This window comes from Sus scrofa, chromosome 1 (assembly GCF_000003025.6).
Source record: "Sus scrofa isolate TJ Tabasco breed Duroc chromosome 1, Sscrofa11.1, whole genome shotgun sequence".
NCBI classification, from domain to species: Eukaryota; Metazoa; Chordata; class Mammalia; order Artiodactyla; family Suidae; genus Sus; species Sus scrofa.
In genome coordinates, this window is record NC_010443.5 from 76,087,070 (window position 1) to 76,115,041 (window position 27,972).

The following is a 27,972-nucleotide window of genomic DNA, read 5'->3' on the forward strand; positions in this document are numbered from 1 at the left end:
TGTTGATGAATTACACAGAAACATAAAATATGTCGAAAATGTAGCTCATGCTAGAATATATTAAATAAATTTACATTCTTAATATATAGTTTCTTCAGTTAACTTTCCAAGAAACTGAATGAAGTAAACTTTAAACCAGCCCAGAGATGGCTGTTTCATATCCTATTCCACATTACCTAAACTTTTATTCTTTTATCTTATTTTTAGAAAGATTTAGACCTTATACTGAATAATGAGATACACAGCACAATTTAATTTATTCAAAGATCTCAAAAGGCCACACATAGAATAATATGAGTTTTCAAAAAGTGTTTTTCAAGGTCACATAACATGCAACCTGAGGGTTGGAAGAGCTCAGGAGGCCACAGCTGGACTAAGTGCGATGTTCCTTAATCTGCAGCTGTGTTTACTGAGATACCACTTAGAGGCTCTCTTTCAGTACTGAAATCACAAAATAATCACAAAATAACCAAAACACCTCAAGCCATAAAAATCAATCCACAATCTCAGCTCTTGGCTGTGAATTAAAAGGCATCCAAACTTTAAATACCCTATGCGTAATAAAATAAATGATTAGTGATAAACTTTTTTTGGTGATGAGCTTTCAGCTTTACTGACAGCTGGCCTTGGCCAGTGACCCAACTCAGCACTAGTGCAGTCTTTGGTAGATTTAAAACAAACAAAAAGAAAACTTTAAAAAATGGTTTTAAAAACTAAATCTTACTTTTGAAATTTTTTATGTAGAAAATGCATACGATCTGTAGAAAAATGATCATTTTATGATCGAGATATTTTGACAAATTTCATCCAAGTGTTCCCTCTGTTTACTGTATTTGCATAATTGGGATTATGCCTATAAGATTTTTAAGAATCTGAATAAACGTTTCTTTAATCATAAAAAAACATTAAATAGTCCCTTCCTAAGGAAGGGAATTATGATTATCTTGAATGCTCTTTTTCCCATTCTAATAAAACTAAGTCCTATAGCATGCCCTCCCCTTCCCCTAAACTATTGCCATTTTTGTCATGGTTTAATCAATTGGTTTGCTTTACTTTTAGCTCTTATTCAGAAGCCCTTCTCCCCCTACCCCCTGTAAAAAATGGAGACAGGGTAAATTTCACCTGAACAGTTCACTCCTTGGTGTGTATGATTTGTTCACTCTTCTTCCCTAGTTGAACCCTTGTCTCATCCCCCGTCCCTGTAACACGGCATGATTGTTGTTGGTTGTAATCTTTACTATACTGCAAGGCAAATCTTAGTAATTCAAATAGTTGACACAGACTAAACTGTCTTGTTCAGACTACCATGTAAATTCCTTCCCTAGTTTTTAGCCTTTAGGGGTAATGGGGGCAAGGGGTAGGAACTACGCTTGCCTGTCCCGAGGGCTCCTACTTTTATTTTATTGTGGTAATACTGGTTTATAACATTATAAAATTTCATGTGTACACCATTGTATTTTTGACTTCTATATACACTACAGAGTGCATGCCACCAAAAATTTAGTTTCCATCTGTCACAGTTGATCCCCTTTACTCATTTTGCCCGTCTTCACACTAGGTTGAGTTCTCCTTCCAGACAGGCTGTTCCTACTTCTGGAGAAAGAGGGTATTTCCTTGTCTGGGCCCAAGTCTCTCCCTTTGACATCAAAACTGCTTTACTAGCTTTCTAAGACCAACCTGCCTACTGTTGTCTGCACTCTATAGGAAATCACCAACAAGCCTTTCCTTCCTGGCCCTGGTCCTCCAGCTCCTTAACCCAATATGCCAATCAGGGCCAATCGCCTCTATGAGCAGATTCCAGCCTTTGAGTTTATTCTTTTATGTCCTTGCTGTCAGGGTTTTTACAATAGTGAGCTGAGTGACCCCAGCCTCTCCGTCTATTCAGCTACCTCACTCTGGTTCACAGGAGTGTATTTCTACACCCACATCTCTAAAAAGCCTCCTTGTCACTGCATACTCAGTCCCTGTCCTTGGAGTATCTAAGTCACAGCAGGGAAGGTCATTCTTCATGAATCACAGATGCTTCATGAATCATGTACTCATTAACATGTTAGAAAGTTAATCGCCTTTTCTGGGAAAACAGAAATTTCATATGGTTCCACCTAATAAATGTCATCAACAGGAAAATAAATAAATCAGTTCATCTATTAATACTCTGGCTTAATACCCTGGCACTGAAAATGAATGAGCTAGAGCCACATATACCATCATAGATAAAATTCACATATTGCTGAAGATAAAAAGCAAGCTGCAGAATAATATACACAGTGTATCATAAATACAAAGTTTGAAAGCTAGGCAAAACAATGCTATATATCTCTTATGGATTTACACACATATACACACATTTTCTTTTCCTGGCACACACACACATATACATATACAGCCTTATGTATATATCCCTAAGAAATATAAGTATGAATAGGTGTATATATACTCATATGTGTACATACATAATAAAAATACAAAAAGTGCATGGAAACAATGTGCTAAATTAATGGTAGTAATTATGACTACTAGGGAGAACACAAGTAGCTTCACTGTATTGGTTAGTGTATATTTCTTAAGATGATAGAAGATATATGAGTGTTCATTGTATATTTTATTATTTATTTAATTTATTTTGTCTTTTTAGGGCTGCACCCACAATATATGGAAGTTCCCAGGCTAGGGGTCAAATCAGAGCTGTAGTTGCTGGCCTATGCCACAGCCACAGCAACGCCAGATCCAAGCTGTGTCTGCAACCTACACTGCAGCTCACAGCAATGCCGGATCCTTTAACCCACTGAGCGAGGTCAGGGATTGAACCCGTATCTTCATGGTTACTAGACAGGTTCATTACCACTGAACCACAAAGGGAACTCTCTAATTTTATATACTGTATAACAAATAAAAAGAAAATGCCTTCCAGCTTTTGTTCTAAAAAGGTAGTTAAAATATTTTATTAAAGTTAGCTAAATTTTTTATAGAGTCATTTATTTGCCTTCCCCCAATGTAAAATTCTGGTAAGAAGTTTCTGGCTCGATTTTCTTAGAAAGATAACCTCTGTATCATTTTAAGTTAATGTGACACTCTCTTTTTCTTGTTCCAAGCATAAGCCTCAGTAGGAAACTTCAATCCTAATTAAAACCAGCCCCTCTCTTTCCTAAAACTAACTGTGGAATTAATGCGGATCTGGCACTAAGTTTCTCAATTGGTTTAAGCAAACTGGCTATATCTTATCTCTATGCAGGTTTCAATGCTATAAATCATCACTGGCCAATAATAAAACCATATTTTAATTAAATATAACCACCATCAATATTATTCCTGAATTTATGAATTTTTCATTAAGATATTCAGAGACTATCTATCATCTTATTTACGTGGCATTAGAGTGATGCCAAGACCATATGCATAGAATCACAGACAATTAAAAAATTAATCTCTATTACCAGCTGTACCTTTTCACTTGTACCTTTTCTTTATGCTTCGTTTTTTTGGGTTTTTTTTCGTCTTTTGTCTTTTTAGGGCCGCACCTGTGGCATATGGAGGTTCCCAGGCTAGGGGTCTAATTGGAGCTGTGGCCACCAGCCTACACCACAGCCACAGCAACCAGGATCCATAACCCACTGAGCGAGGCCAGGGATCGAACCTGCAACCTCATGGTTCCTAGTTGGATTCATTTCCGCTGCGCCACAATGGGAACTCCAAGCTTCGTTTTTTTTCTACACACAATTCTGGTACCATAAGTAGTCACTACAAGCCATAATTAATAATATTTGTATAGTGTCAGCATTTGCAAGGTGTTTTCAATCTGAGATAATCAGTCGAACTCCTTTGCTGTAATTTTCTATAATACAAACCATCTGATCCCAACATACATAAAATCCTTGAGAAAATTCTTAAGTATGTATTTTAAAATCATACATGCCAAATAACAGTAGAACCATAAAACTTTAAATTATATTCTATCCTAAGGAAGGAATGAAATAAAAATATCTTTAATGGTACCTCTAAAAAACCACTTTGAAGACAATAACATAATATATATATACTTGCAAAACTATGACAGAAAATATCACAATATTCCTGTGAGCTGGAAAGAGTCATTTTATTAGAGAAATACTAGGTACCCAAACTCTCAACCACCAAGTTCCTCATTAAGTTCTCAAAGTAATAAAGATGTTCTGAGTACACAGAAACTTCAGGCTAACATTATTTACAAAAGAATGGAATCTGGGAAAAGGTAGATCTCAAGTGTAAGGTTAAATATAAAAACTAATAGCCTAAATGTATATATCTGACCCTCAAGTGGTTCATTAAAAGATACACATGCACACGCACAAAGTAAATAATAAAGAAAATTAAGTAAAATGGGTAAGAGGTATTCTTTGTATTCTGGGTATTCTTTGCACTATCCTTATTCTTGCAATTTTTCTGTAAGTTTGAAATTATTTCCAAATAAAGTACCTTTTAAAGTTTATTGTCCTATTTTTGGGTTTAGGGGAAAGAGTGGGCAGGAGGAGGGAAGGAGAAGAAAAGGACGCAGATTTTAAATTTCCGGCCAAGTACACATGAGTCCTCTGAGGCCTAGTCCCTATAATAAGTTACAGTTCTAGTAATAACAATCACTTTTCATTAGTTACAGGAAGAAAGATTTTATGTTTCGGGCCAATATGTTTTCATGTTTTCAGGGAAGAAAGAATTCCTTTCTGGCCTTCGTTCAGAATCCTAAAGCTTGGTTCTGAGAGTAAGTTATGCCCAACTTAATATTCTTGGAACTATGTAGAGAAGGTTATAGCAAAAAGAGAAAGTGCAATCATTTCTGATGGTTTCAGCTACAGGCAGATCCCAGACAACCTGACTGGTAGGGCAGCCATGGTTACAGTTCAGTCTGTCAAAAACAGTGAAGAGTCTGAGATTTCACCTTACTTGCAACCTGTTTCCTGGATGCTGACAGAAGACATGAGATACCTGAGTAAGAAATGAAAGCCTATTACTCACAGCCCAAGCAGTGGCTAGAGTGTCCAATGTTCACAATGGGGTGATGTGAATGGGCCCAGACGTGGATGAAGCTGCAGTGGGGTGTGTTACACGAGAGAAATACACTGAGCTTGGGGTACCTGCTGTTTGCTCCTTCAAGGTTGCCCACTGCAAAAACAACTCTGAGAAATGGCTCAGAGAAAGAGTGGTTAGGGCCTTGCTGGTGTGCAGGAGTCTTGGAGGACTTTTTTGCAACAGTTCTTTCCCAATATTATAGCTAGTGAGTAGCAGAGAAAGACTAATATACCACTAACTCATTCACACATGGGAATGTGATGTGTAAGAATGGTGGCATTACAATTCAGTGGACTGAATAATAATAATTTTTATTCATAAAGAAAAATGACATATTTCTTATGTCGTGCCCTAAACAAAAATAATTCTAGATGTTAAATACCTAAAATGTGAAAAAGCCGAACTTCTAAAGCTTCCAGAAGAAATAATATGAAAATATCTTTTGACCTCAGGGTACAAAAAGATGTCTTTAACCAGCCATAAAAGTACAAAACATAAAAATATATAACAGTAAATATGAATGCACATTAAAATTTAAAATTTCTATATGGTAAAACTCATTATACTCAAAATTAAAGGCAAACTACAGATTGGAAGAAGATATTTACATTTCATATTATTATGTAGTATAAATCAAGAAGAAGACAAACATTCTATCAGAAAAATGGGCAAAAAGAAAAATGGACAAAAGATATAAACACAGAATAGATGAGGAAACTTAAATGGCCAATAAAGATACTAAAAAAATGTAAACCAAAGAGATATTATTTCACACTCATGTGTGAACTATAAAGATTGTCAGTGTCTATTCTTGTTGGAATATTAGGGAAGTTACAAGAACAGCGATTACTATGTTAAAGTTCTAATGGAAAAGGCAGACAACATGAATGAGCAGAAGGGGACTTTCAGGAGAGAGATGGAAATAAGAAAGAATGAAATGGAAATGCGAGAAATAAAAAGTCCAGTTATAGAGCTGTAGAATGTTTCTGACATTATAGATTCAAAAGAACCAAAGAACCAGTGAACTTCAAAGATAAGGCAATAGAAATTATCCAAACTGAAACACAAAGAAAAAAGGAACGTGTGTGTGCAGTGGGTAGTAGAACAGAAGCATCCAAGAGCTGTGAGACAATATTAAAATAGTAAGCATATATGTGATTGGAATCTCAGAAGATGAGAAGGAAAAAAAGGTAGAAGAAAAATTCGATGAGCTAATGAATGTAACTTTTTAAAAAGTTCGTGCTTTAACATTTCACCACCAGGCGAATGGTAGGCCATTCCTCTCCAATCCATTAACTAATGATGCAACTGGACTAGAAGAGTGGACAGAAGGTTGTCAGGTATTCGCTTCTTCACTATATTAAGGAGGCATCAATCATGCTGGCAAGTCAACACAGTAGGACACTAAAGAAGATTTTGTTTACACCTGAAAATCCTCTATGGTAAGGGTGTTTCAGTCTCTAATTTATAATAAAATTTGAGGGGAAAAAACAAACCATCTTATCCTTCCTAAAAGATGTACAGCTACACTAATTTCACTCCTTTATGAGGAAGTGATTGTAAACCACTTTAGATCTATGTGCTCCTTTTCTTTACAAGAATGTACATAACAGTCACTTGTGTCTGACGTATAATAGTTATTTGTAAATATTTATTAAATGAATAAAAAATGAGCAAAAAGGAAAAAAATGACATCTGGAACTTTTCTCAAAAGAACCAATGTTTAAGTACAAGAATGGAAATAATACCCTTTTAAGGTTTATGCAACACAATCTATATCTATGAATATATACTTCTATACCTGCTTTTTAGCATCTCACAGCAACTAATACTGAAAATAATAACTCTAGCTAATTCATTATTTTAACAAATATTTACTGAGCCTTCTATGAGGCTAGGATATATACTGAGGGCTGTGGACACAAAAATGAACAAGATATAGTTCTTAAGATGCTCACATTCTAATATAAGGAGATAGTAATATAAACAAATAATTACAATATATTCTGATAAGTGCTATATTAGCATCATTTTTAAAATGGAAATAATGTCCAGAATACTCTTTTTAAAAAGGTAGAAAAAGTTGTAGTAGCTTTCAGTAGTAACAGTGATTAAGGACATAGGCTTTGGAGTCAGACAGACCTGGATTCAAATCTGGACTTTACTCCTTATAAGCTATAAGACATGGGCAAGTCATAACTTCTCTGAACGTCAGCTCCCTCCTCTGCAAAATGGAGACAATGCCAGTCCTTACAGCTCATCCTGTTGTGAGAAGGATTAACTGAGAAAAAGAGTGTAAGCTATTGAGGGCAGTGTCTGGCACAAAAACAACAGAGGGTTGGTGGGAGGGTGGGGTGGAATGGGTATTAACAGTAATACTTCCTTTATAATATGTAAACATTTAACCCTTAATTATCTGTAAAGGGGGATTATCTAGAATGATTTACTTCTAGATTCTAGACGGCTAACATTTTATTTCAATGAACCCATTATACCAAGAACTGAGAGTAGAATGATGAGTAAGACAGTGTCTACCCTCCAGCAGAGGTATTATCAGCGATACCTGTTACAGCACCATTTGTAATCAACAAAGACTCTGCAGTCCCTGAAAAGTTAAAATAGAACCAGGAAGCATAAATAAATGCTTCAAACACATTTGCCCTCCCTTAAGCAAGAATGCTTCAAAGTAAAGTGCCACTGGGGAATTTTGATTTATGAAGTTTTTACAAGTTGAATAACTTCAAATAGTATCCCATAAGTCCCCAAGCAGTAAACTGGGAGCCATCTGACAGGTCTGTCTGTCATTTGCTTTTCCTCATTCTTCAGAAAACTCCAGGGATGCGCAGTCTCCACTTATGTAAGCTTCTGTATCTGCGCTTTTGAACACTTCCCTTTGTTAGTTAAAAATAACCTGGATGGTTCACAGTTCTCTTTTTTTATTCTGATGTGTCTTTAAATGCAGCTGCATGCAGTTTCACAGCAAACAGTTTAATTGTGAGCTTAAAGAAGTCAGTTAAAATTTGGAAATTGTGCATTTTATGTAACTCATGTTCAAGATGGAAAAATGTCGGTTATTAATTTTTACTTTTCATTAGTACCAAAAATGGACTTCACATTTATTTCCTTTCAATGTTAAAGGAGGGAAAAAAAAAAGAGATTAGACTGGCCAATCTCTTCTGATAATGGGGTATTAGATGATTTGGATCAACTTTCTTACTGAGGGAAATCCTAGATGGACAAAATATTAAAGATATATGCTTGAGACCACTTGGGAGACAACAAGATAGTAAAGAATTGCCAGGCCAAAGTCTGGGGAAATTTGACGGTCTACTTACTTTCTCTTGGGTGAGCTTAGTGATTTCTGAGGGGACTATTGAGAAAATAAACAGTCCTGACACCCTCATGGTGCAGGAGGATAGGAACTGGAGGCTGGGATTGGCCATGAAGGAAGGCTGGGTGAACTTCCTCACTTTAGGTTAGGACCCTTAAGGACTGTCCCTTTGGAGTAAGAGAAAGGTACCCTAGGAGAGAGGCTCTTTAAGAGCTACAATTCAACTATGAAATATCACCATTCCTAAAATTTTAATGAAGTAATCCTATTCTGATTTCTGGGCCAGATAAGAGTAAAAGTAAATCCTCTCTGGAAGAAGATACCGTTTTTTTAAAAAAAGGCTTCAAATTATTTCTATAATCACAAATAACAAGATACACCAGAAGAGAAGCTAACATAAAGAAAACCTTTAGAAATAGGGAATACCTGATTTATCCAGATTTATTTCAATACTAGATTTATCAGACACAAAAACTATCTTAACATTTATCTTTAGTTTTCAGGGAGATAAGAGACAAGGTTAAAGGTTCTGACAGAAAGCTGAAAACTGAAAAAAACAGAAATTCTAGAAATGATAACTACATAACAGAAATTGGGAACTTATTCAATGGGTATAATGGCAGGTTAAACACAGATTAAGCGAATTACAAAAGAGGTCACAGGAAAATATCCAGATTAAACACAGATAGACAAAGAACGGAAAATAGAAAACAAAGATTAAGAGACAAAGAGAAGACACTGAGATGTTCTAGGAGGAAAAGAAAGAAAATAGGCCAGAAGAACTTTTTTTAAAGAAATGACTTAGAATGTTCCAAAACTGATAACATATATCAAGCCACAGATCCAAGAAGCCCTTTGGATTCCAGGGAAGATAAATAAAAAGAAACTTATATCACCACTGATTATAAAAACATTAAAAAGATAAAAAAGACAGATTATGAACAACTTTATGCCAATAAATTAAATAATTTAGGTGAAAAGGACATAATTAAAAATCTGAATATCTATTAAAGAAGTTAAATCTCTTATAATAAACCACTCCATAAAGAAAACTCTAAGCACAGATGGTTTCATTGGAGAAATTTATCAAACATCAGCAAAAGAAAAAAAACCAATCTTACACAAACTCTTTCAGAAAATAGAGAAGGAAACACTTTCATAAGGCCATTGTAACACCTACATGAAAATCTGACAAAGACTCCAAAAACTGAAAACTATTAACCCTCCTGAACAGTGACACAACAGTCTTTAACAAAGCATTCACAAATCAAATCTAACAATTTATAAAAAGGATCATGATCAAGCAAAGGCTTATTCTAGTAAGGCTGATTTAAGGTTTGGAAATCAACCAGTGTAATTCATCATATTAACTGAAAAAGGAAAAAATCTTATCACGAGTTCAATAGATACAAAAAAGCATCTGACAAAATGTAACTCCAAATCAAGGTGAAAACTCAGCAGATTTAGACTGGATGAGAACTTCCTCAATCTGATGAAAGGCATCTACAAAAATCCTGCAGCTATCATACTTAATTGTAACATCAAACTTAATTAGTGCTTTCCCATTAAAAATGGGATCAAAGCAAGGATGTCTATTCTTACCATTCTTATTTAATACTTCATTGGAAGTCCTAGCCATGGTAAAATAACAAGAAAAAGAAATAAAAGGTATACATATCAGAAAAGAAGTACACTGTTTCTATTCACAAATGATATGATGGTTTACATAGAACTTTTTATGGATTCTATAAAACTATTAGAACTAATAAGTGAGGCTGGCAAGTTTGAAGGACATAAAGCAAATATACCAAAATTAACTGTACTTTCATGTATTAACTGCAAACAACTAGAAAGTAAAACGAAAATACTGACACACTATAAGATACTTTCAGTATAAATTTAACAGAAAACATGTAAAACCTCTACATGAAAAACCACAAAATATTGCCAAGAATTAGAGAGACAGACCAGGCTCACCACTGAGCCATGAGAGGACTCAATATTGTTGTCAATTCTCTTCGAACTGGGCTATAGACAGAATGCAATTCTAGTCAAAATTCCCAGAAAAAAATTTTGGGCAAATTGCCAAGCTTATGCTAAAATTTACATGGGAATATAAAATACCTAAAACAATTTTGAAAAAGAACAAATTGGAGAGTTTACAGTAACTGACTCCAAGACTTACAAAAGGTACCAGCAGTCAAAGGTGTGTGGCACTGGCAGAACACACACAAATAAACCAATGAAATAGAAGACAGCCTACACGTAGACCCTCCACTCATACCCTCATTTGATTTTGAAAAGGGCAACAAAGCAATCTGTGGCAGCCATTAAAACGCACCATTCAGATCTCCTGTGGGTAGAAGCAAAGTTGACTAAGGCCCCAGCTGCTGCCCTTCTGGATCTACTATTATGTTCATGCAAAGGCCAAGCTTACTTTACACTTCTCCTAGCCAATGATTAAGCATAGCAGGATTAGTAATACTGGCCCATTCCTCTAACAGGAGTCCCCAGAGGCCTGGCCAAAACTTTCTTAGGATAGTACAACAGTCTAAGATATTTTTCAACCAATCACCCTTTTTCCCTTCTCTTCTTTTACCATCCAAAGGCTTTCCACATGCCTTCTCTGGCCTCCTTCCCCCTTCCCCACCAATAAATATCTGGCACATCTAATCCTGTCTTGGCATTTTTATCTCAGGGGATCCTAAGCTAACTTAGGTGGCGATGGGAATGGTCTAAGAATACGAGGGGTTGAATGGAGTTTTAGACTGGCTTATTCATTACCTGGTAGGCAAAGAGGAATGCCATCCTGAGTGGTACGTGGGGCATAGGTAGTCCCCGGCACAGGGCAGTGGCCAAACTGCTAAAGATTTTACCAACGGTCATCTGGGAAAATGCCCTGGAGAGGCAATTGGCCTTGCCTGTGTAATGATTCAGGCATTTCAATGAAATGGGAAGAACAATGTCTAAAAGTCAATGGGTTTGGCTGGTTACTGCCAAGTTGCTATGATGCTCTACAGAGGGAGGATGAGAAAACAAGGGCTGTTAATAAGCACTTAAGGTCTGTGGATGAGATATTGATTTGGTAGCTTATAAAAAGGCCCTTATTTCTGACTGTGGAAAAGCAAATACAACTGAGTGAATGACTGAAGATCTATTCGTTAGTCACAGAGTTCTAAAGACATTTAAATGCTCAATTGATGGAGATCTGCTGTGCTAAGGCCAGGAAAATTTGTACGAGGGCACATAACAGAGTAGCCATGGCGGCAGAAATGAAGACCACGTAATGGGCTCCCACTTAGCAAGGCCAATCAAGCTACTTCTGCATCTAAATGTCCAGTATGTTATCAGCCAATCTGATTCTAAAATTTACATAGAAAAAAAGGCCAAAAATAGTAAAGGTAATCTTAAAGAAAAACAGTAAGGTAGAAGGGCTTGACTTCTTGGATATCAACTTATTATAAGGCTATAACCATTAGAGAAAACTGTGATATTGGTAATAAGGATAGATCAACAGAAGAGAATAAAGTCTATAGACTAAAGTATCTATATTGTCATCATTATACAGTCATATCATACAATCATATATCAACATAAATACATATATATATTTGTTTTTTGCCTATGTTTATATATATTTAATAAGTTGGTCCTCTAGAACAGAAGGGAAAGGACAATCTTTCCAAAAAATAGTGCTAGCATGATTGAATATCCATATGAAAACAAAATAAAACTTAATCTGACTACACATGGCTCACAAAGATCAATTCCAGATAGCTTTAACTGTGAAAAGTAAAACAACAAAGCCTCTAGGAAACAATACAGGCAAATCACAGAACCTTAGCATAGGGAAATATTTCTTAAATAGGACGCAAAAAGCATTAACCATAAAAAAGACTGGTAAAACAAACCACATTAAAATTAGTAACTTATTTTCAAAGAGCACCATCAAAGTGAGAAGATGAATCACAGAAGAGAAGATATGGCTAATAAAAACATGGACAGACACTCTACCTCATTAATAATAAGGGAAAAGAAAACTTAAACTGTAATGAGACACTACCATGAACCCACTAGAATTGGCTAAAATTAAGCACAATAGTACCAGAAGCTGGTAAGGATGAGTAGCAACAGGAATTCTCAGACTGCTAGAAGGAATATAAATTGGTGTAACTTCTTTGGAAAACCATTTGGCATTATTAGATCACTTTCCTGTATAGCAGAAATTAACACAACATTGTAAATCAACTATACTTAAATAGAATTTTTAAAAAATTTTAAGAGCATTGAGAACTTTGTCTAGATACTCATGTTGCAACAGAAGAAAGGGTGGGGGAAAAATGTAATTGTAATGTATACATGTAAGGATAACCTGACCCCCTTGCTGTACAGTGGGAAAATAAAAAAAAAAAATTTTAAGAAAAATTAGACACAAAAAAGTACATATTAAAGAGTTTATTTATATAAAGTTCAAAAAAATAGGCAAAATTAAACTATTATATTAAAAAATAGATGGACTGGGAGTCTGGGGTTAATAGATGCAAACTATTGCATTGGGAGTGGATAAGCAATGAAGTCCTGCTATATAGCACATGGAACTATATCTAGTCACTTGTGATGGAACATGATGGAGGATAATGTGAGAAAAAGAATGTATACATATGTGAGTGACTGGGTCACGTTGTATAGTATAAAACTGACAGAACATTGTATACCAACTATAATGGAAAAATAAAAATGATTGAAAAAATTTTTAAAAAGATCAAACATCTATGTAGCCTCACTCACAAATGCACAAGGAAAACAAAATTTATTTAAAGTTTTGTCCATTTGAATAAATTATCCATGCAACAAGAACAAAAAAAAGGAGCAATTAAACAACTTCAAACTACTCGTTTAATATAATAGGCTGTTAAAGTTTAGAAAAACAGTTCTGTGGTGCAGCAAGTTAAGGAAATGGATCTGTCACTGCAGCAGCTTGGGTCATGGCTGTGGCATGATTCAATCCCTGGCCCAGGAACTTCTGCATGCCACTGGCACAGCAAAAAAAAAAGAAAAAGAAAAAAAACCCGAAAAACCAATATATGACTATTATTCAGTCCTGTTGGTTGAACTTGAAATTGTGATTATTTCTGTCATTAGAAATAATTATAGTATTTCACTATTTTTCCAGAATAGTCTTCCATCAACTAAGACTGTTACTGGGGATACTTTTTTAAACAAAAATTGATGCCATTTGAAATAGATTTTTTTGTTTTGTTTTGTCTTATATTCTATCCCAATGATTCTGCTGCTAGAAAGAATACAACTTTGATGTAACCTTCATGCTTTTGTTCTAGTGTGGACTTATGTAGTGGTTCAATAAAGAATTCTAATGCATTGAAACTACAGAAAAAAATATGTCTAGGTGGTATAAATCTAGATAGAGGCAAGGAGGCAATTATCATAAAGTAGGATAGTGGCTACACTTGGGGTTGGAGTTGAGGGAAGAGGTGGTGATTAGGAGGGCCATGAGAGAGGCTTTGTGTAACGATAATATTCTATTTCTTGATCTGGATGTTGGTTGCATTTGTATTTACACTGTTGTAGATTACTGAGCAAAAATTTTTGTCTTTTTGCCATTTCTTGGGCCGCTCCTGTGGCATATGGAGGTTCTCAGGCTAGGGGTCTAATCAGAGCTGTGGCCGCCAGCCTACACCAGAGCCACAGCAACGCAGGATCCGAGCCGCATCTGCAACCTACACCACAGCTCACGGCAACGCTGGATCGTTAACCCACTGAGCAAAGGCAGGGACCGAACCTGCAACCTCATGGTTCCTAGTCAGATTCGTTAACCACTGCGCCACGACGGGAACTCTTTTTGATGAGCAAAAATTTTATGCACTTTTCTGTATGAGTGTTTCACAATAAAAAGAAACAATAAAATCAAGCAAAAGGAATGGGCCGGTCTTTGATATCAAGATGAAAAGCTTAGTACTTGCTTAGTAAGCCCTTATCTTTTGAGTTTTTTTATTGATGATGGTAAGTATTTCACAATGATTTATTGAGATTCTTTTACTGAGACCCTAAGCCAGACATTTCTGAGGTGGTTGGCTAAGGGCAAAAAATAAGTTTATTGCCAAAGAGTTGTGGAAAATTAACCAATTCAAGAATCAAATCTAAAGGAGTTCCCTCTGTGGTATAGCAGAAACGAATCTGACCAGGAACCATGAGGTTGTGGGTTCAATTCCTGGCCTCGCTCAGTGGATTAAGGATCTGGGGTTGCTGTGAGCTGTGGTGTAGGTTGCAGACACTGCTCAGATCCTGTGTTGCTGTGGCTGTGGTGTTGACTAGCAGCTGCAGCTCTGATTTGACCCCTAGCCTGGGAACCTCCATATGTTGTGGGTGTGGCCCTAGAAAGCAGAAAAAGAAAAAGAATCAAATCTAAAAACATGGCCTCATTTTAAAATGTTCTAAGAAACAAAACTAATTGTATCACGTATGGTTATTTACTTTTTGAGCTGAGTGTCTTCAAAAGAAAATGGATTCCTGCCAAGGAAGTAAATGAGGCAGAAGAGATAACTTAGACATGAAAGGGATAGATAAAAAGTCAAATTCCAAAAAGCCTCCTCCCCTTGCTGCTGCTTTGTTTTGAATTATAAACCCCCATTGGCAGAATTATCTTTGACAGAACCCTTAGAAGATTTCTAGATCTAAGAGATAACAGAATAAAAGGTAGCCGAGCATGTTAAAATGGGAATAGAGCAGAAATTCTGCAGGTGTACCAGGGTTAAAATAAGAAACTGCATAATAAACTGAGGTAGAAAGAAAAACAAGATAGTGTTGAGCCTAGCGGAAGTGGAATGCAAAGGCTCAAAGACAGAAGATTCATCTACATGATCTGAAAATCCAGGAGAGCCTGCTAGAGTATACTTAATGAGCAAATGAGCATTATGCCAAATTAGATGAGAAGGACTTCAACATGTGAGTTTAATCACCAAGGAGATCCGTCAGTCTTCCCTAGAACAGTCCTTTCATTCTGCAATATAGTCAAACCCCAACTCTGGATAAATCCAATTGTCTCTGGCAATTGTCTTCAGATGACTGGGGGAAAAAAAAAATCACATACTGCAGACTGTTGCCACTATAAATTCATGGCCACCAATCTCAACCATGTTTTCTTTTTCTTTTCTGTCTTCTTCCTTCCTTCCTTTTTTTTCTCTTTATGGCCACACCCACTTATATGGAAGCTTCTGGACTAGGAGTCAAATCACAGCAACAGCTACACCGGATCCAAGCTGCATCCCTGACCTACACTGCAGCTTGTGGCAACAATGGATCCTTAATCCACTAAGAAAGGCCAGGGATCAAACCTGCCCCACGGACTCTATGACAGGTTCTAAACGTGCTGAGCCACAACGGGAACTCCAACAATGTTTTCAGTATTGTCTGACAATTTCCTATTTCCCTGGCAAGCCCTCTCTCATTTTTCACAATGACTACTTCAAACCTCTACTTTTCTTAGAACTGTTGATACTTCTGCTCCCCAATCACCTTAAGCAGTATTGCCATCTATTTCAAAGAGAAAACAGATGCCATTGAAGGAAACTTTAACTTTTTAGGCACCAGGCTTTCAAATCTGTTTACACATTCTTCCTTTTCTTCTTCCTGCAGGCAGTTTCCTTTTACAAATGTAAGAGTATTCCTACCCTCCAACTACGTCAGTATTCTTTCCTGCTTTATGTCGCAAACTGCATCACTCACCCTCCCAAACATGCTCTTCCTCCTCATGGTCCTTGCATCAGTAAACCAGGACTCTGGAAATTATCTTGGACTCCTCCCTCTCTAATTGCCAAGTCCAGTGTATCCCACATCCTAAATCTTTCTTGAATCTATCTCATCTTTCTCCCCTGTTACCATCATCCCCCAAAACTATCATTTACTGTAAATAACTGGTCTCTTACTCTTATTTCTAACTCATTTACCACTTTGCAAATGCCAATTATCTTTCAAAATGCTACTCTGATGTCACTTCCTCAATTTTATTGCCCACAGAATACAATGGAAGCTCCTTAATATGGTTCCTAAGACTCTCCCGTGGTTTGCTCTTGCCTACCTTTCTACGTCATTTCCAGTTACTCCACTCCTTGCATGCTTGGCATCAAACATTTCCAGATGTGCACACATCTATTTCCTTTGCCTGAGAGACTGTCTAACCTTCACTTCAACATTCACCTGTCTAGGCCACCTCAAACTTTAAATACCGTTTCCTTTTGGAGGCCTTTCCCCACTTCTGAGACTAGGTTTGGTTTCTGTGCTATGAGGCATCCCTAACATAACATTCATTGTTCTTTGTTCATTTATCTCTATGCTCAGAAAGTAGGTCTCTGTCTATTCACTGTTGTGCTCCCAATACCCAGCAGAATAACTGCAAACATCAAAAATTTTTTTGAATAAACAAATATAATACATATAAAAGGAAGAAGAAAAACAAACCATTAATAATAGATGTGTGCCTTTATATAGTATGGTCTAGATAAAATAGTTGCTATAGATTTTCTTTAACATTAGAAGTGTAACATTTCATGGCTTTCATAGGTAAGAATGAAATAGATACTTTTAAGCAATATTGGGAGCTGTTACAACAGAAGACAGATTATGATCTGATGGCTCTTGTGTCTTTTATATTGTTTCCAGGCCAAAAAGGTGTAATTTTATTACTTTTGAAGACATCAATGTCCTATATCAAAAGAGTAGTATTGAAACAGCTGGCCTAAGGGCAGGATAAATAAATAAGAAATTTATCAAGAAGCTTTGAGTATTACACAGACACATACACAAGAAACATATAGACTCTATAAAATATTCAAAATCATTATCACTAAACTAATTTATCTATTATAGAAAAAAACAAAGTATAAATATCCTGAGAAAAATGACTTCAATACATGCTCAGCTGTGCTTAAAATTTTTTCTTCTAAGGAAAAAGAGAGCAGCTGGCCTTACAATAATGAGAACAAGGTATTGATAACTAGTCTGTTAAAAAAAAGTGCCTGAAATGTTCATTCAAGGCTGGTATTCATTCTTTATTCAGAGCCTGGTTGTCAGGCTCGAAAAGCAAAAGAGATTACTGATGCATTCTACAGCCGAGTCATGGAGAACATAAATTTGTTCTTAGTACAGCAATGAATAAAGGGAGGAAAAGACTTATTCTTTGTATTACAAGGTTTCTATGCCTTCTGTTTGGCTTCAGTAAGATGATTTTTATTAATTACAGTTATATGACACAATTTAGAAAATACCATAATTTGATATTTCAGTTTCATTAGTTCAAATGCAGCAAAGCCATCTTTAAATCCTCATATTGCATGATTAATATTCTGCATTGGTTTATTTGCATGTACTTATTTTATTAAGTACATAACACAGAGATCATGAATTCCAAAAGGAATTTACTGAACTATTTAGGAGCTTTAAATAATTTATGCTTGCTTCAGTTTAGGGAGGTAATTTAAAAAAAACCTAGGGTCAAGATAAATGTAGCAGAGTGAAAGGAAAAAACTAAAAACCAAAAACCAGCAGTAGTATGACAAAGACACAGCTTTGTTTTGAAAGTCATTCATGAGAATTCCCTTTAAATTAAAATACTTGATCAATTCTTCTCTCTGCTTTAATAAATGACTTCAGAAATATTTATAACTTTCACCTTTTAGACAGAAGCATTGATTCTATGCTATTTCTTACATTATAAACACATACTTTTTATGAAGTGAGAAGTCGTTTTAAGTCAACTCTGTTACTGAGATCAGTGGGAGAAATTTTTTTAAGTAGGAGCATTGTCTAGGAAGATACGATTTTAAGAGCCTTGGTGGATAGAACAAAAATGGAGACATTTCTGAACTTATTAACAATAAGAGATACTTTGAGTTGCCTGCTTATAACAAGGCCCCTGCTGTCTTCTGAGTAACCAATTTGTCCAGCTCAAATAGTTAATAACTGTGATGCAAAATGGCTTAAGCAATCACTTCACGAAAGCTTATAAAAGAATCAGAAATTGAAAAGGAATATGAACTGTAGTTGTGGTGATCTGAGAAGACTTCGTGAAAACATGGGTGCAAGATGGTTGCCAAAGAAAGGTAGGACTGTTTAAAAGTGGAAATAGAGGGTAGCCCTTCATAATTTACAGGACATATTTCTTATTTATCTTTAATATATAATTATAACATGAAATGATTCAGATGAAATTATAACATCTCACCTGCCCAAATAGATTGTAAGTTAGATAAAGTTACAGCTTTTTAAGCCTCATAAATCTGTAGCTTAAATATCCCTTACTTAGGAAAAGTTACAGACACATTTGCTTTTTCTCCAAAACCACTAAATTACATCCCAACTTCCACTGCCGCTAAGTATCTCCTTCCCCTTCTCTGTCCCACCATTACTGGCAAGGGGAAGGAACAGTGTTACCAAAAGAGCCAGAGGGATTGACAGTTTCAAGGAGGTAGAGTATACGCTGAATATGAAGATAAAGTAAATTAAGGACTAAAAAATGTTTGTTGGATTTGGTAACATGGAGGTAAATGGGTGACGTCAACCAAAACAAGTGCAGTCAATTATTTCCCCAAAAGACGTAATTGATTTTTTTCTGACTCCATGCTTAATGCACGACCTTGTGGAACAATAATTCAATAAGAAAAAAAAGTTATTACCCAGTAATTTTCTTTCTTCTTAAGAGTACTGAAATTGACTATTATATCATTTGTTCCAAAAGTCTCTCGGCAAGTTAGGTTGAATACTAGACTGAAAGGTTATTCTGATTTTAAAATAACTACTACGTATAAGGCCTCTTCAGTCTATGGGCACTTTCTTATCTTCTAGGGATGGTCTGAAAAACAAACAAAAACTATTTAGGATATATACTTCCAGGCTTTACAACAGGCTTCTGTTGTTAAGATATCTTCAACTATTTCCTTTTGTATCACCCTTAAGTGTACCAACACCTGTATTATTCTGTTTAGTTATCTGGCCACAATAGAGCTTTATGAACACGATCTACTAGCTACGGCCTTTTGACAATAAGCACGTTTGGAAAGACAAACTTTAAATTGTGGCATATTTTCTCGAGTTTAAAGTCAACATTGTATGGTTTGGTAAGGTTAGAAAGAAACTTCAAATGGCTGTCTAATATCTTCTTCTAGGTGGGGCTACCCAAAAGAGCAAAGCAAATCTTTTTATTAGAACCATTAGGAAATGTTTTTTTAATGTCCAAACCGTATTGCTACAAGAGGACTTATTATTTCACAAGGATTACAGATTAGTTAGCTGTCTAAATAACAATCAAATTAGCAAGTTACCAATGACCTCATGAATCAGCTATTTAAAGCCACAATGCTATGAAAAATAATTCACCACAAAACTTAGGTGAAAGACAATAAACATTTATTTTTACTTCTGATTTTGGGTCAGCTGAACATTTCTTCTGGGCTTGGCTAATTTTAGCTAGGGTTGCTCATCTGTCTACAGTCAGCCAGCAGGTAAGCTGGTCACTGGTTGGTCTAAGTTGGCCTCATTTGGGACAGCTTGCTGCATGAGGTTTCTAAACTCTTACTAGGCTAGACTGAGCTTAATTTTGCCACATGTTTTTTTTGCCAGAACAAGTCTTAGTGACACTTGGATTCAAAGGGGTGAGAACAGAACCCACCTCTTGATGGGAGAAAGTGAGAATTGCCTTGCAAAAGGGATAGATGGGGGCATGGACGATTACAGTCAGCCTTACAGTCAAACTACCAAAACCTCAACTAGTCTTTTCTACACACTAAGTATCTGATATTGATACTGCTCCCCCTTCATCCCTGAATCTGACCTGATGAACGAAGTGACAATTCATTTTATCATTGTAAAATGTAGTTCTGAAAATGTTGTTAAACTGCAGTCAAGATGTGCTAAAATTAAAGGGCAAGTTGGGATTTTAATTTAACAGCCTAAGAAATTTAAAAAAACTGATGTTTTGACTTCAGGAAAAAAAATGATAACCTTAGTAACTAGGCAATATTAATGTGCACAATTAAGAGGAAATTATACTGCTTAAGAAGTTTTTAAATTTTTTATTTACTTAGAGCCTATATTATTTGATAAACTATCAGAAATAGTTTTATTCAAAGAGTAAACACCCATGAGCCTTTAAAATGAACCATTTATTAAATCAGACTGTTATTCTTAACAGTTATGTAAGTTACATGGTTTATGTCAAGAGTATTTCACATGGAAATTTTTTAAACTCTTATAGGCAAGCAAAATTGTACCACACAATATATAAGTAGGAAGGGGACTGCTAAACATTCAAATAAGGCAAGTATTTAAAAACAATAAAACAGTAATTAAAAAAAATTCAAGCATTCCTTTAAGAGAATTCAATACTACAAGCTAAATGTACTTTCTGTGTGTATTCATATAATCAAGGCAGTGTTTCTTCTTTTAAAACGTCAGGAAATGGAATAAGGCTCATTAATAGATACAGCTGCCCTCAAGATTTTTAATCTCAGTTGCTTTCTTTAAATTAAAATTCACAAAGTGCACAATTAAGATATATCAAAAAACTGAATCTGCTACTCTAACAACAGCTGTCCATGCTTAATACTTAGTGGTTTATTTGACCAAATTATGTCTTTTCAGGGAAAAAAATAAAAAAAAAAGATAAGCCACTGTAAAACATTTAGTTTGAAATGTATGCTAGTAATTTCCTTAGAAATCAAAAATTATGGAGGAAAAGGGTTATTTACCTTAAGGAAAAGAAAGCAAAACACTGGAATGACCAAACATTTTCAAAGAACAAGCACCACAAAGGACATTTGCATTCAGTTTTGTAATATTTATCAATGCATTTTTTTCTTACTCCAACCAATCTACTTCATCAAATTCTGAATCATCTTCTGAATCACTATATTCCACAGCAATACGGCGAGACAGGATGGTGGCAACGTCATTTTCAATGCGTTCATGTTTAGCTTCCTGTTCACGCTGTTCTTCAACTTTTCGTAGCTGAATACCTGATATTGTAAATCCAAACCATTCATTGTAAACCAAAATGCCAGATATTATTAGGTATTATTAATCTAATAAAATAAAATACACATGAGAAATACTAACAGGAAAATAAAGCACAATCTATTAAGAATTTAAAGGAATCATATTTAGACAGATGTTAATTCTTTTTATTATGTTATCACCTGTGATATCATTTGGTGAAACCTACCACATATCCCAGGAGAAGTTTATGGTTATCTAGTCACTATGGTCTTTCTATGTTTCCCTACTCACCATCTCCTAGAGTTAACCAAGGTGACATATTTCTTTTTTTTGTTACCTCTATGGTCAAATAAATTAAACACTGATAAACATATTTTCTATGGCTTTATCTCCTCAGTATTGAGAGAAAGGCACTATTATTGATTCTATACTGTCAGTGCCTGGCATACAGTAGGTGTTTAGGAAATGTTGGCTGAATAAATTAGTGAATATAACAGGTCTTTCCTTTGTTACTAAGGGAGAAACCTTAATCCTTTAAAGGCACTGGTAAGCAAGTATCACTTGTACACCAAATGGTGTTCAGCCTTAACACTGAAAAAGATATCGTCTTTAAAGGAGTTAATATACATATTAAATATAATGTGTAAAGTTTAACTTAAAATTTCCTATAACATTTAAGTCTGATACTTTTGAATTTCTCATTCATCCAATAAACAATTTAAGAAGCCCTACTAAGTATGAAAATAAAACAATTAATATATTTTCTTGAAAATGACTTAAAATATAAATTGAACATAGTTTTTATTTTATAAGACCATTTGTGCAAAAACATGATCATCTAAAATTTTATAAATGAAGAAAACATTACTGTCTCAAATATTTAGAAAGTTTCTAATGCTACTATAGTAATGCCTTTAAGGGCTTCAGAGAAAATTACCTTTTCGTATTGCTTCCAGAAGTACACTCCTGGCGTCACTGATTACAGGTAGGGTTGACGGATGACGCTTTGGCTCAGAAGCAGGTATAACTTGTGATGGAGGAGATGGAGGCATTAATGGAACATGGGGACCTGGGGCAGTAGATGGAGTTGGATGTAGCCCAGAGGGAGGATGAGCAAGAGCTGCAACTGTGACAGGTGAGGATGGTCGAATGCCAGGTGGAGGCAGAGGAGGCGGTGGTGGGGGTGGAGGCAGCCCCTGGACTTCTCCTTGTGGGAGTGGATGAACTGGTACAGTCTCGCATACTGGGGCGGCTCTAGCTACCGGTGGAGAGGGCTGAACTAGAGGAGGTGCAATTGGAGGAGGAGCTGGGTGAAGAACTCCAGGGGCAATCTGAAGAGGAGCTGGAGGTGGTGGTACTGCTGGAGCTTGCAAAGCAGTGGTTGGAGGTGGAGGTGGGGGAGGTACTGGTGGGGGAGGAGTTGAAGTCATTGAAGCTCTTAAGGAAGAAGTTGACAAGGCAGATGGAAGAGGTGGTGGAGGAGGTGGGGGGGTAGGGCTCACAAACACAGGTGTCCTGCCTGTAGCTGGTGACTGAGGACGATTTTCTATCAAACCTGTAGCAGAACTGAAATGATAAAGAGACCCTAGCAAGTTATTTAAAGAGACAAAAATAACCACACAAAATATAAATGGCTATCAGGAATTATACCAAAGTCATGTAATGACACGTTCTCATAAATTAAAAATTCTTCATCAGTATTTAGAATGAAACGAGAATTAAAAGGATAGTATTAAGAAAATTAATATGTGGTGCTTTGATTTGTAATATTCTATGGTCTCATCCTCTCATGCAACTTTCATATCCACTCAAGCATTTCTGCTTAGTCTGATAAACAAAATGCTCAACTTTACACTGTGATATGACTCTTTGTAATGACTCAACATTTATCATATTACATTTGTAGCAATACCTGTGGCCAAAACAATAACTGTACTTATACTGAAGCTATCAAGACCCATCATATGTCATTTCAGTTAGATCAATGCAACTAATTATAAACGACAAAAGGAAATTTATGGACCTCTTCCTTCCTGAGGATGGAACATCAAATGAGTCAGTGATACAAGACTGATTTTTTTTAACTGAAAATTATAAAGCTGATATCTATTTAAAAAATTTATAATATGGGTAACAATTGACAATATTAAACTTCAAAATAGCTTTACTGAAAGATTATTATGAGTAATTGCATATTTGATCTCAAATTCTTAAAGTATTTCCCCTAATGTCGAATTAACATTTATAATCACATCTTTGGTTCCCACCATCTTTTAGTCCCTAACCACATTTCAAAAATCCTTAATTTTTATTAATATATTGTACATCATGTGCTTGATAACAAAGCTATAATAAAAAACATCTTAATATTTAAATTATTATTGGCTAAATTTTCCCAAAAGAATATGTCAGCTTTTATTGGAAGCTGGCAAATTATGTCCCAAAGGCCAAATCTGACCCACTCTGTTTTTTGTAAATAAAGTTTTGTTGAAACTCAAACATATGCATTTATTTATGTAGAGTCCACACCTGCTTTCATGCAACCATGGCAGAGTTGAATATTTGTGACAAAGCCCAGCTGATCACAAAGCCTAAAATATTTACTATATGGGCCTTTAAAGAAAAAGGTTAACAACACCTGAGATAAAACATCATGCGCTCGTCCCGACATACCTGATACAGGTGGGTATGGGTTTTGCATCTCCTGCTCCATGCATTGGTGGAGGTGGAGGTGGTTCATGTGGTCTGACCAAGACCCTTTCCTCAGCTCTAGTCAGAAGCTCACTCATCTGACTAAATGGCAAGGCAGAAAGTGAATAAGATCCATCCATATGATCCACATATGTCTGAGGTCTAAAAAAAATATATATATATATAATATCAGTGTATTCTTCTTGAATTACTGGTGAAGTAAAGTGTTCTACATGATATATTTAAGGTTTATCCTTTGAATGCCAATATTTTAACCCCTTTTAAGAAACTTCTTTCACAAATTCATTACTTTCAGCCTGTTTTTTAAACACAAAATTCTGCTTAAAATGCAACCTTTCCTTGCTGATTCAGGTTATTATGATGACCTTCGGTTGTTTTATTATTTCATAGTATAATACTAATTCAATTCACAGGGTGAAAGTATTACATTTATAATCTTATGAACAAGAAAATAACTTCTATCACATTGTGTTCAAAGCTATCTGCCTCTATTTAATTTTTTTCTTTACGATAAGATAATAATGACAAAGAGCTAGAATAGGAAAAATGGAATTTTCTACCACCAGGACATTCTATTGCTCTCTTAAACCTAAATGACTTCCAAATGTCTGGAATGTCCCCTGTGCCCAAGGGAGAAAGACCTCCCTGATATTCGTAGCAGAGATTGCTAACTACACTGCTTTTGTCTCTTTGCTATTTTCAAAGGTGCTAGGGTACTCAGAAAATAGCTAACATAATAACATGTGATATATTTTTGCATATATCAGATTTAAGCAAAATTTTAGATACTTTGAGAATGTAAAGACTTATAATTATTTACTGCTCTAGTGCATGCTGGGGACAAAGCTGGATTTAAAAGATGTGCCACAAAGCAAGTTAGAAATTATTATATGTACACTACTGAGTCAGCTAAATACCTCAATCACTTAACAGTTATTAGAAGTAAATGTTTATCTATAGATTATTAATTTTAAAAAATCAATTATTTCAGTTTCTGTTAGTACCGCATATAGAGAATATCTTTTATGTATATTACTCCTAAAATAGGCTAAGATATTCAACACTTATGGCCCAATAATTTACATGTATTATACAAAAGAAAATTTTTCCCATTCAAAATTAATAACTATAAAATATATACTAATAACTATAATCAACTGTATACAAATTTCTTCACAGAGAGATGATACTGTTTGTTAGGATTGCATGTTAGTTAGATAGGGCCCCCAACCACTGAGAAAGAAAAGAACCTCTTATATATTTCTGCAAAAAGGAATGACTAATTTTGTTTGAAAGTCCTGATACATCTGAGGTGGGAGATGAGGCACAGAAAGGAAGTCAGGGGAAAGAAAAAGGAACAAAATACACTCCTTTTCAATTCCTATTTCATATGTACTGAATCAATAATACTTAAAAAAATTCCATACCCCAATACTTTATTATGAAATTCTAGCAGACTCTGCCTGAACTGAGAGGGAGTTGAGACTTCATGTGAAAGCTAGAACAACACTGAAGTTCATCTATTCTAACCACTCTTTCTATAGATGACAAAACTACAGTCCAGTTTTGTCATCTACAGAATAACCTGCCCAAAAATCAGACTTCAGTAGGGTCTGAGTGGTCGGTTTCAAAATCATCTCAATACTTATAGAATAGGGTCTGTCAATTCAACAGTTCAGGACTTAAGACTTAGAGATATGGATACTAGAAATAAAGCCAGTGTTTTATCATTAATTCTGTTAAAAAACAAAAAAAAGAAAAGAAACCTTGTTTCAAAATGAGAGGCTGGGCCATTAGCAACTTCAATATGCTTATGTAAGAGATTAGCATCATCTTCAGCGAGCTCTGGACCTTGGGCCAGCTTCTGCCATTCTCTCCGCCTGTCATGAGGTGCTCTTGGCACTTTTTCTGGTTCATGAGGACGATCTAGATTTTTCTGCTATAACAGATGTATTGAAACAAAGCCAAATGCTGAAGTGCTAAGTCTTTAAAAAGAAGTTATAACAATCAAAATAGAATTCTAATATCAACATTGAGAGACAATGTCATCATAATACAGTAAAAGTAACACAGAAATTTGATTTATGCATTCAGAATTAAATATTAGCTAGTTTGTAACCCCAATTTCTCATTTTTTTAAAACCTCTAATTGGGGCTGATGTACAAGCTATAAATAGTATGTCTAAGTACAAACTCTTGAGGTCATTAAGTCCCTTCAGATTAAAAAAGATTAATCAACTCTTCTCCCACATCTATTAGTTTTTGCTACAATGAGTGAAATTTCTACCATTAATGGCACTGTCTACCTCTAGCCAAAACCTGAAAATTTACTAAGGTTATGTTATCTGAAACCTGACTATTTAGTTAGAAAAAAAATCCAATTATCTAATTGAACCATAATAATTGTGTCACTCGGAGTTCCCATCACGGCACAGAGGAAACGAATCAGACTAGGAACCATGAGATTGCAGGTTCAATCCCTGGCCTTGCTCAGTGGGTTAAGAATCCGGTGTTGCTGTGAGCTGTGGTGTGGACTGCAGACGCGGCTCGGATCTGGTGTTGCTTTGGCTGTGGCATAGGCCATCAGCTGTAGCTCCAATTAGACCCTTAGCCTGGGAATCTCTGTATGCTGCGGGTGCAGCCCTAAAAAGACAAAATAAATAAATAAATAATTGTGTCACTCAACAGAAAATTAGGGTATTTGAAAAATTAAACAAAAAGTAATTCAAACTGTGGGAGAAAAAGCATAGAAAATATAGGGTAGGTATAATGAAGTCAAATGCCAAAGAAGCCAAGCAGGTAGCATGCAAAAATGAAGAGAGGAGTCAGATATAAGATGAGGCCTGAAGTGAACTAATAAACTGGCATATCCATCTGAGACATGCCAGTTCAAAAATATTAAAACCACTGTGTTTGTCAAACAAAACACTGCTTTGCAGGCAGAGTCTGGGCTACCAGTCACCAGTTTGCAAACTCTGGCTACAACACTAGTACATTGTCTGGTGTAGAAAATAATTACTTGTAGGCATTATGGGGAAGAGCAGGGAGAGCGGAGATGGCCAAAGGAGAAACAGGAATAATAAAGATAAATTTTGCTATCTTCATAAATCTGCCTAAATCCAGCTTTGCTCCCTCCTTCTAGTTATCATTACTAGTTATCTAGTTATCATTAATATGGAATAAAACAGATCCAAGTGAATTTTATTAAAAAGCATAAAATGACAACACAGTAAACAGATAATAGGAATTTTGTGAGAATGTAATAACCCTTCTAGAACATTTGGGATACGCCCTGTAGTCAAAAAATATTAACTGAATCTACAACATGTGCAAAATATTCCTTTGTTCCTTTCTAGCAGAATATCCTTCACTTTCCTTGTCCACTTAATTTTCATTTGTTCTTCGAGACTCATTATAAGCTTTGTTTAAGTGTTTATTAGCCTTGTCCTCCGTCTAAAGCAGGTGCTATTCTGCGCTATCCAAACCCTCCATGCATACATACCTCTGTTAGGGCACTTGCAACACCATATTATAATATCCTAATTGCTCATTTGCTCCCCATCGGACTATGTGTGATCTTTTGGTGTAGTTTATAAAAGGCTTCATTATTTAACTATATGAACCAAATTAAACTGTTCAAAGTACAGAATTAATAAATTTCCATATATGCAACAAAACACAATACATGAAAACTAACTTCAATTTTTTGTATTTCTTGTAATACCTTCTGCTTCCTCTTTTCTTTCCTCTTATCCTCTGTATCTTGTAACATTTTTTCTTTCCACAGATCAAAGAAATATGAAGGATTGGTATAAAACTTCAAACCTTCTTTACCATCATCTCTGAAATTTAAAATATCAATTAAAATAAATACAAAATCAATT

The 27,972-nt window shown here is 35.5% G+C and overlaps 1 protein-coding gene across 10 annotated transcripts in view; it reads right to left on the minus strand.

Moving 5' to 3' along the window:
- WASF1 (WAS protein family member 1) overlaps positions 20,526–27,972 on the minus strand; it is a 72,741-nt gene continuing 65,294 nt past the window's right edge. For 6 of the 10 annotated variants that reach the window (XM_021091088.1, XM_021091081.1, XM_021091085.1 and 3 more), the window contains exons 5-9: positions 27,786–27,930; positions 25,855–26,027; positions 24,050–24,229; positions 22,314–22,942; positions 20,526–21,396 (exon numbers count right to left, since the gene is read on the minus strand). In XM_021091088.1, the coding sequence (XP_020946747.1) occupies positions 21,239–21,396; positions 22,314–22,942; positions 24,050–24,229; positions 25,855–26,027; positions 27,786–27,930 (1,285 nt within the window). In that variant the 3' untranslated portion in view covers positions 20,526–21,238. The remainder of the gene's footprint in view (positions 21,397–22,313; positions 22,943–24,049; positions 24,230–25,854; positions 26,028–27,785; positions 27,931–27,972) is intronic. The other 4 variants (XM_021091107.1, XM_021091105.1, XM_021091104.1 and 1 more) reach the window with 2 other exon arrangements.